Here is a 9970-nt window from a genome sequence, read left to right on the forward strand (position 1 = left end):
ATCCATTTAAATTTTAATGGAGATGTGTTTAAGTCTCTAAGGTTGCTTTGCAAGATCAGCCCTTTGCCCTTTAAAGTGCCCAGATAGTGGATTTTTTTTCTTGTCTTTCCTAATTTCATTTTGAGATTTGTGCTTGTCTGAATCTATTCATGATAACTTAAAAATGTGGAAGCACATTTCAGCGCATGAATTGATTTTATACTTGTGTTCCAACAGACTTTTGGTCACTTGGAAGATATGTCAAAACTTAAGGAGAGGAAAGTTGTTGGATATAAATGTAAATTTTGTGTGGAGGTTCATCCGACCCTTCGAGCCATCTGTAATCATCTTCGCAAGCATGTTCAGTACGGGAACGTCTCTTCAGTGTCAGCTACAGTAAAGGTAAGCAGTCTGAGATCTGTCTGCTACGTTGTCGTTTGAGGCTATAAGTTCTGGTCCAAAGACCAATGAAGTCTGTGGCAAGCTCTCATTGAACTCAAAGGGTTTTGGAACAGGTAAGGTTAAGCACATGATTTATCTCTAATGCTTCAGCTTTCTGTAGTATGTCTGGCTTATTTTAAGATACTAGTTTTAACTTTCTTCCATTCTTGATTCAAGGGCATGAAGACTATTTTCCAGAACATGTCTGATTTCTCTACCACAAATGAGTTTATTTTCCTGATAACAGAATGCCTAGGTCTCTGAGCAAGACCCTGTAGTCCAACTATTGTAGGGTACTTTCTAACACACTTAAAGCAAAATTTTTAGTGGAGGAAGCCAGAAGCACATAGGTACTAATGTGCATGAAAATGTGTATTTTGCTCATTTTTTCACAGTTACCACTGCAGTCTACTAGGGCTTGCATCTGCAAATCCCCATTCAAATAACTAATTAGTCACTTGCTTAGCTGGGTTCAAGTGGCTCATTGTCAATGCACTTTTTTCTGTGGGCGTCGGGACTTCCACTTCTAGAGAATCTGGTCTCCAAGAAGGATCTCTGTCCCCCACTCCCCAAGCTGGTTCTTCAGGATATCAAGAGCGGAGTGTGTACACAGTAACGGAGCAGGAGCTGGCAATGCATTCTTCCTGCTGCTGCTGCTGCTGCTGCTGCAGTGAGCACTTGGATTATGTTGAGGAAAAAAGATGCCACCGCTGTGCTCAGAACTTTACTTATAGCATATTTCTGTTCCATAATGCTGACTAACCTGCCATGAGGAAACTGAATCCAGCTGGGTCTGAACAGCTCCACGTGAGAGGGCTTAGACTGTTCTGCTGTCCTCCCCTTCACATATGTGATGATACATAAGTGATCAAGTAATTTTTCTCCTATCAAACTATGGCTGTTTTTACAAGCAAGAAAACTGCCACATTTTCTCTTTTTAGTTTTTGGACAAATAGAAATTGAGGTTATTACGTTGATTTTAAGTTCTTGATTGCATCATAATACTTGCCATAATGAATAACACTAAGGAAAAGGAATAAAAACTAACAGGTTTTTTACAAAGAGGGTTATCATTTCCTGAGAGGGCCTGTTTCTCTTTTGTGACATTAGTGTTAGTGAAAAGTGTCCACTTGTGAGTTTTGGGAAACATAGGTATATATTAGCCTACAGAGCAGTTATTATAGTAGTTGATAGCAATGATAGCTTGCAACATATCATGGCATTAATATTCAGTTAACCTGTTCTGAAGGATCTGTGTCCGGAGGTTAGCAGGTAGGCAGTTCAGTTTCTGTTTTAGTTGTTTGGCCTTGGTTCTGACTTTGTTCAGTCTGAACACTGCCAGCTGTGAGACGTGGTCTCCTTTAGAGTGCTGCTGCTTGTTGTGGATTGTCACTAGTGTTGTGGGACTTGTGTAGAGAGATCATTAGAACTGTGAACGTAGTGGGTGTGTCTACACGAGATGCCCACTGCGCAGCTGTTACTAAATGACAGTACTAAATGACTGCGCAGTAACTGGTGTTACTGCACAGTAGTGTCCTGGCACGGTTGCCTAGTGACATTTACTGCGCAGTAGCTCGCTACTACTGCGCAGTAGCATTGGGTCATAGGTTGTGCCCAGCAACGCTACTGTGCAGTAGTAACGAGCTACTTTACTCGTTACTTTAACGAGTAAGCGTCTTGTGTAGACATGGCCAGTGGGACTCCTGGGTGAGGTCTTATCTGGCTTCCTTCCTAACATGCTTCCTTCTCCAACGTCTGCCACTGACATGATAAGCACTGCCCACTCACTCCCACTGAGGCACACCTGGACACTGACAGTTAGGCAGAGAAGAGGGCTCAGGACCAGCCCCAAGTGGGTCAGCATAAATCTGAGCACCGCCTCCCCTCAGTGCTGCTTGTGGAACACAACCTGAGCCTAGGTGTGGGGTGCTCAATCAAAGCCACTTCAAACCATGTACAACTCTGCCTAAGAGCCAGTCTCCAAGTTTGAGTGGCAGAGAGTAGGTTGGGTTCATTTTGTCAACTCTGGACTTACAGTCCGGAGGGTGGCCATGTAGACACGTCCTTTTAGATGTTGAAGGGAATCTTAGACCTTAAAATTAAGACATGGAGAAGACTTGAGGGCAGAAGGGAGAGAGAATTGATGGCTTTGGTGGGGTATGTGTTTTTTAGCAGGAAGCTGAAGATTCTTCAAACACAACTTTGGAGGGTTTTGAGGGCGTCAAAGACCCTGGCATTATGGAATTTACAGAAGCTGAATCTGGAGCATCCTTGGAAGATGAAACCAGGCCTGGGGGCTACCACTGCAGCCAGTGTGACCGGGTTTTGATGTCTATGCAGGGTCTGCGATCTCACGAGAGGAGTCACTTGGCTCTGGCCATGTTTACCCGGGAAGACAAGTACAGCTGCCAGTATTGCTCCTTTGTCTCTGCTTTCAGGCACAAGTAAGTTGTTTGTTTGTTTGTTTTTGAATAAAAGCACAGACTATAGGTGCTGCTTTCGCATGTACCAACAGATGAAGAACGTCATATTCAAAAGCTTGTCTATCACAGCTATGTAGTTGGTCCAATAAAAGATATCAGATTAAGAAATCCTTGCTTCTGACATTAAAAGGGGATCTGTTAGCTTGGAATCTAGGCAATTTTATTTTTAATTATGTTTTTTGCTTTCTTGGTTTTCATGTATTTCCATGCCCTGCAGCCTGGTACTATTGTCCATGATTATTTTTAGAAACTATCATGGATTCCTTTCTTTTTTTTAGTACACCTGCTTTTGTTGGCTGTGGGGAAAATGCACACAAACAAAAGGTGAACATTTCCTACATGGAGAGAATGCTAAAACTAATGATCTACAGAGCACTGTCAAATAAGTGAAATAAGCTGGAAGGAGAAGGGGAAAAGATTTTGTTCTGTAATCTTTTGTGCATAATGAATTTGAGTGTTGCACGTAACAAATTTAAGTTGATTTAGAGGGATTTAGTCTCTAATGCCAAGCAGGTCTCAAAAGCTAATCTTTTTTTTTTTTTAAATCTTTTTGAACAAGTTCCTCAACATATTTGACTGTCTGATGCAACAAAATAAAAGTGTTACAGATAGTTGTTATAAATAAACAGACTCCCTGAGAATTTGCCCAAGTGGGTATTTAAGACTCCAGAGGTAAGGTGTTGGGTTTTTTTTAATTAACTTTTTACCACAACTGCCAAAAATGAATGGGTTTGTGGTACATGATTTCCTTAAAGACAGACATCAGCATATGCACATTTCCTTCTTTGCCTGGAAGAGAACTACCTCCCTACCTACTCACGACCTTTAAAAGAGAAAGGGAGATCTGTGGTGTGTCCTGCCTTCAGTGGGACCAATCAGGTTTAAGTTTTGACTGCTCTGTGTTGAAATCCCATGTACAAGAAGAAAGGCTGTATATGAGTGCATTCAAATAATGCATGCCAGAAAGGCAAAGCTTCCACTGGCACGACAAGTGCATCCACGCAGGCTATAGGCTTAATATGGTGGGAGGCTCTGAGAGTTGCAAGGATTTGAGCAGCCATCAATAAGTGTGGTTTGGAGGAGAGGAAGCAACGGGTTAGTTTCAAGGACTTTCCCACCTTTGACTGGCAGGACCATGTGGACACCACCTTTAGAGTGTAACAAGAACTTCTGCCCCCATGCAAAAATATTTTGCCCGCAAAACCACTCTGGCTCTAAGGCGCACACTTTCTTTTCAGTTGTTACGTTGGTTCTATGGGTATAAAAGATGGTGGAACCGATAGTGTGGATGAAGGGAGAGAGCTATAAACACTTTGGCTGCAATAGTTGGCCAATTTAGAAAGACACTGCATCAGAGATTGCCACACAATCTTCTTCTTTTTCATAACCAGAGTAACCCTAAGAAAACCCCAAACTTAGCTTCAAAGAATCTGACTGATTGGCAGGATGTGTGGCTTAAAAGGTATACTTGTACATGCGCCTGTGTAGAACTCCTACCGTTAGGAGAACAGAACTTCTATATTATACAGCTTTGGATTGGCAGGATAGTTTAATTTGTAAGCAAATTAATTCACTATTGGCTTTTAACATGGAGTTTTGTTGTGTGGAATATTGATCCAATCTGATGATCAGCATTTTTAAAATTAATTTTAGCAGATTTGTTCATTTCACTAGACGAGCAATAGTTATATTCCATCTTAGATTCCTTATTGGATTTATACTAAAATGATTTTCCTGTGAAGTGGTCCTGAAAAAGACAGACAGGACATTTTGTAGTGTTGCTATCATTGGGCATTTGAATATATACTGAGAGTGCAGCTTTTTTTTCCGCTGATGGACGGACATTTTCTGGTAGTTTAGAACTCACAGCAGCATGAACTTTTTTGTTTTATGTAAAGACTGTAGTGGACTCCACTTGAACTGGAAGCTGATATTCAGTAGTAATGGGGAAGCAAGCTTGCATAAAATAATTGGAACCAAGAGCCAAGTGTATGCATGTTTTTTAAAAAGCTAATTTTTTCCTTTTGTTACACTGCTATGCACATCTCCATATTCAGACTCAGAGTAGAACTGGATTCCAAAGTGCTGGCATGCTAGAAGGAGTTGTACAAGAGATGTTTGTAGCTCAACCTAAAGTTGGTGCCTGCTCTCCTGAGACTGCCAACTTATGGGGATTGAAGTTCTGCCCACTTACTTGTTGAGCTCCCTGCACAGGCCTCCAACTTGTATGTTGTACCATCATTTTTCTTTCTTTCTTTTTTTCTTTCTTTTTTTTATTCTGAAACTCATTGATTGGTTCTTGTATAGTCTGCTGGCATTGTCCCCAGAAGAGACTCTCTAATTGTTTTTATTCCCATTACTAAAAGAAAGCTTCTCCTTAGAGGTGGTCAAGAAAACAAACAAAACCCTTTTTTGACTGGAAGGAAGAAGGGGGCTATACTTCTCACAAAAAAATCCTTTGTTTTTCATTTTGTCTTTTATTCCCCAACCACATTTGTTCCTGAACTCTCATCTTGTTAGTTTGGACCCTGAGTAAAGAAGCTAAAACTAGATTTTTGTCCCATTAGCCTCTTTTAAAGTGGCTAACATTCTGTATAATAGTTTTGGTGACTATTCTGTAATCATTCTTCATACTGGATATTACTTCACTGTGCAAGTAATTCCAGGTGGTTAAAACATTGCCCAACATGAAGAGCAGTAGATACTGTCCCCAATATATATATTTTTTCACATTTGTACCTGAACTAGTAGCTGAAATTCTCTAATATTTTGTTTCCTTTTTTTTTTTTTTTTTTGCCTTTTCCTTGCCAAGTTTGGATCGCCATATGCAGACTCACCATGGACACCATAAACCATTCCGTTGCAAACTCTGCCCATTCAAGTCCTCTTATAATAGCCGCCTGAAAACTCATATACTCAAAGCTCATGCTGGTAAGTTTCTCTGTTTTACAGTGCAGCAGGCATAACAACCCTTTGACTTTTTTCTTGTTGGTCAGTGCTGTTCATTTGAGTTAAACATTTTATCAACTTTGGGTAGGATTTTCAAAGGTAGTTTATCATTGCTACAGCTCTGCTCTCATTGTAATCAATGGAAATCTTACCACTGATTTCAAGAGAAGCAGAATTCAGGTCATTACCAAACAGTTTGGGAAATTCCATATGCTTCTGAAAAAGGATTCAGTCATTCAGCTTCTAGAGACACTAGCAAGACAGCTTGGTACTGAGAAGTTTGTTTTCACTTAGTTTACTCTGTAAATGACTTGAGAAAATGATTGAGGATCACATTTTGGTTTCAAGCTGTACTGTCTTAATGTTGGCTTTAAGATTCAAATTTAGCACTAAAGTTTTGGAGCCAGATCTGCAGCTGGCTTAAACTGGAATAACTCCATTGACTGAAGTGGAAGAATGTTTTATAGACTGCCATGCAATACAGAGTTATGGACAAATAGGTATTTATGGTGGTTGGGAATTGAAAAAGGGACAATGAGAAAAATGATCAAGGCAAAATATTGCATGGAACTTTTATAAAGGACTGAGATGGAAGATTTCCTGATCCGGATGTGATCATGACTTTCTAATTTCAGTTGTATTGCATGGTTCCAGGTTCTAAAATGTATCCTTTACTTGGGATCAGTAGCCATTGGTGATTGTTGCATCTTTTTTTTTCTTTTTAAATGGTCAAATGCATATTAACCAAAACTAACCGTCTTAAGCTAATCCAATTTATGTTAAAACCCACAAATAAAGACTTGTAGAATAGAGGGGGATAGGGTGCCATATATATGGTAAAAACTAACCTCTCTGAACTCAGTGGCTCTTTGATCACATGATCATTTCTTGTTCTTAGAACAGATGCTTCTACAATGGCCTGTTTTATGCTGGGGCTCAGAGGTGCGGGGGAAAGGGGGGTATCAGTTGTAGTCCACCAATAAGAAATTGAATCTTTCCTGTTTAATTCCAATAGATCAAAACTAACCTTGGACCAAGGGCAACCAGACATTTCCTTCGTATTCTGTTTCCTATATTGATTGCAGATTTCACACTTGGATGCCTTATCTTCAACAACAGCATTCATGCCAGACTCTGTTCTAACACTTCTCAATACTTGGATGGGCACTTTGGATTAGCTTAACATTTCTGACCTCATTTGTATGTAGCTGGGCTATGACATGGTCTACTTTCTACAGAAACCCATTGTATGCATCTGTTTTGCTTCTATACTTGAACATTTTAGGTTTTTAGACGTGCCAGAGATCTTTTTGTTGGCCTTCCATTAAGAATTGTTTCTCAGGCTGCTATGTATTTGGGTCATTTTGTATGTCTTTTCTGAGCTTGTCAGATTTTTATGTCAAAATATGTATGCAAGCCATATTTATACTGCAAATTTCTTTTTTCCGTAGAGCTTTGATTTTTGGGTCTGCCCCTCCCCCTGGTATATAGGTGTTCTTGAACAGGTCTGCTATCACAATATGTTTACATGGCTTGTATCTCACATTATACAAGTATTTCTGCAATTGCATAGTCATGTTTTGGAGATTAGGTGATGCTTTGCACAATGGCTTCTGTATTAGGGTTTTTAAAAGTTCATGGTCTGTTTTTGCCTCAACTCATTTCTTCCCAACAAACATTTATGAAACAGAAATAATTGCTTGAGCATTTTTGTCTGGTGTTTGCTCTGTTGTGTTTTAGTCGGTCCTCTGGAAATATATATTACCTTGCAGAAAGACTATGCCTAAACCATGTTAGTTTGAACCTACTGAGATCTCGGTAATTCTAAAAGCTTTTCGCCTACTAATCTTGTCAGTGCTATTTTTATGCAAATTTAGGGATGAAACTGCATAGCATGTTCATGCATTTTCTGTGAAATCTTCTTATTCCAGGGTTGTCTTCCAGTGCAATTGCCTCCCTCATCTTTTTGGATCTGTTCAAATTCCTTTTTCTGGTGGAGTATGTTCTCTACATAAGTTAGCTCTGTTTACCTGATCTGGTATCCATACTCCCATTCAATACATTTCTTCTTTGGATTGTGGCAGTGCCTTCCAGTGTGTTGTCAGTTGTTTTTACCCTGAATCAGTACCTTTGTAGATTTTGGGACAAGATTTCTTCATACATCTCTGATGCTCAGGCAGACCCCAGGGGAAATCAGTTAAATATTTATAATATACAAAATAGCGAGTTGAAAAAGTTAAACGCTCTTCTACTTGGTAAGATTTATTAAAACTATTTCCTTGCATCCAGAATTGAAAGTTTGCTTGTTGATGCTCATTTCAGTTGCTGTGATAGGGTTTGAAAGCCATATTTAAATCTTCTTGATCTGTAACAGTACTTTACTTGTGTGAGTTTAGAATGGTTGCTTTAATGTTAACAGTCAATTGCTGCCTGTCTTTATTCAGAAACATCAAATTTTACCATATTGTGAAGCTTTATCTCTTTATCTTACCAGTGTCTACATCAGTGGCATGTATTTTATCTAATGCATCCTGTTCTATTAAGCAACTCATCATATCCTGTAAGAAAATCATTTATATCCTCTCTGTAAACAAGTGATATACCTGTTTGATAATACGCATTTGCAGAATGCCATTTGACACAAGAGCGCATGGGACCTCTTGTTCCACAACTTCAGACTGTGCTGTGCGGTCTGTTCTTTTTCCAGACACATTGGTGTGGGTCTGCCAGGTGGTCACATTTTGTGTCTGTTACATTAAAGAAGTTTAGGTTTTCATTTTAGGAGAGGATGGCTGCAAATCTTTTTGTATGTGCTTGTCGTGATTACATTGCTTTCAGCTGTAGTACAGACCTTGAAATTCTCTCTTTGTTCATTTCCAGTGTCACAAACCAATCTGTTCCAGAACCCTGTTGTCTGTATTTGAGAAACCAACCAATTTTTCCCCCTGTATCTTCATTATTAGAGGAATTGTTTTCCAATTAACATTCATAAATATTTTACTCTTGCATTGTTTTGGCAGATTGTGTGAAACCCATGCTTACTCAGTTGGGTGCTTTGTTCTCTTATACGTGAAAGCAGAGTTTGAAAAAATTGATTGCTTTTATTGCATGCATAACATCACACCATTTTGTGTTCCAATTGCCTTCATGCTTACTGCAAACAAATCTGGTCTCTGCCATTTGTTTACCCTTGATTCTCTCTTTGCGGCTTGGAACATACTTAGAATGACATTTGCTTCTATTCATTCACTTCCATAGACTTTTACTTTAGCTTTACATCTACCCACAGTCCCTAACATGGTCATATCCATTTCTTGTTAAACTTGCTTTGGCCTCAGTAATCGTAATAATGGTCTCAGCTGCCAGGCAACACCATTGCTCACATAAGGAAAATATGTACCTTTCTCACATTGGATATATTGCAGCATTCTTGAAAATTCTGAAGGACTTTGGCTAGGGTTTTGTCATTTCTTTCATGCTGCTTCTGGAATGTGTTTGGGCTTTCCACATGTAGACATACAGAGGAACTGAGCTCTTCCCTGTTACCGTTCTTCCAAGAAAACGGAAATGTGCCACCAACATCCTTCAGTTCTCTTCTGGATTCAAATGATTCCATTTTCGCTGAAGATTCAATTTGCTTCCAATACCATGAAATAAAATTATGATGCACAGGAGTGCTGCTTAGAGTCTAGCTTCTCTTGTTTGGCCTCAATCACATGACAAGCAGCCAGGGTTACTAAAAGATGATGCCATTGTCACATGTAGGTGTTAAGATCCACAGACTCCAATATTCCAGCAGGAAAGCTAAATAGCTTGTTCTCTTTGGGAACAGTCTTTTACTAATGGAGAAAATGGGAGTTTTACCACCAAATTCTGTAGGAGAAGGATAGGGGACCCCTTTGTTTCTTCTGTGAGCTGATGACGTGCCTGTATTTCGCTCACCCAGGTGAACATGCCTACAAATGTTCCTCCTGCTCATTTTCCACCATGACAATCAGCCAGCTGAAAGAGCACTCCTTGAAAGTGCATGGGAAAGCACTGACACTACCAAGACCCCGCCTTGTCCACCTTGCAGCCTCACACGCCCAACACACCTCCAAGAACCACACTCCTGCTGA

At 39.7% G+C, this 9970-nt stretch overlaps 1 protein-coding gene across 23 annotated transcripts in view; it reads left to right on the plus strand.

Moving 5' to 3' along the window:
• Positions 1-9970, plus strand: part of ZNF462 (zinc finger protein 462) — a 128670-nt gene that overhangs the window by 58278 nt on the left and 60422 nt on the right. For 8 of the 23 annotated variants that reach the window (XM_014519615.2, XM_025202727.1, XM_025202751.1 and 5 more), the window contains exons 4-7: positions 217-381; positions 2593-2864; positions 5716-5834; positions 9799-9963. In XM_014519615.2, coding sequence (XP_014375101.1) covers positions 217-381; positions 2593-2864; positions 5716-5834; positions 9799-9963 — 721 coding nt within the window. The other 15 variants (XR_003093777.1, XM_025202781.1, XM_025202789.1 and 12 more) reach the window with 11 other exon arrangements.

Source organism: Alligator sinensis, unplaced genomic scaffold (genome assembly GCF_000455745.1).
Source record: "Alligator sinensis unplaced genomic scaffold, ASM45574v1 scaffold560_1, whole genome shotgun sequence".
NCBI lineage: Eukaryota > Metazoa > Chordata > Crocodylia > Alligatoridae > Alligator > Alligator sinensis.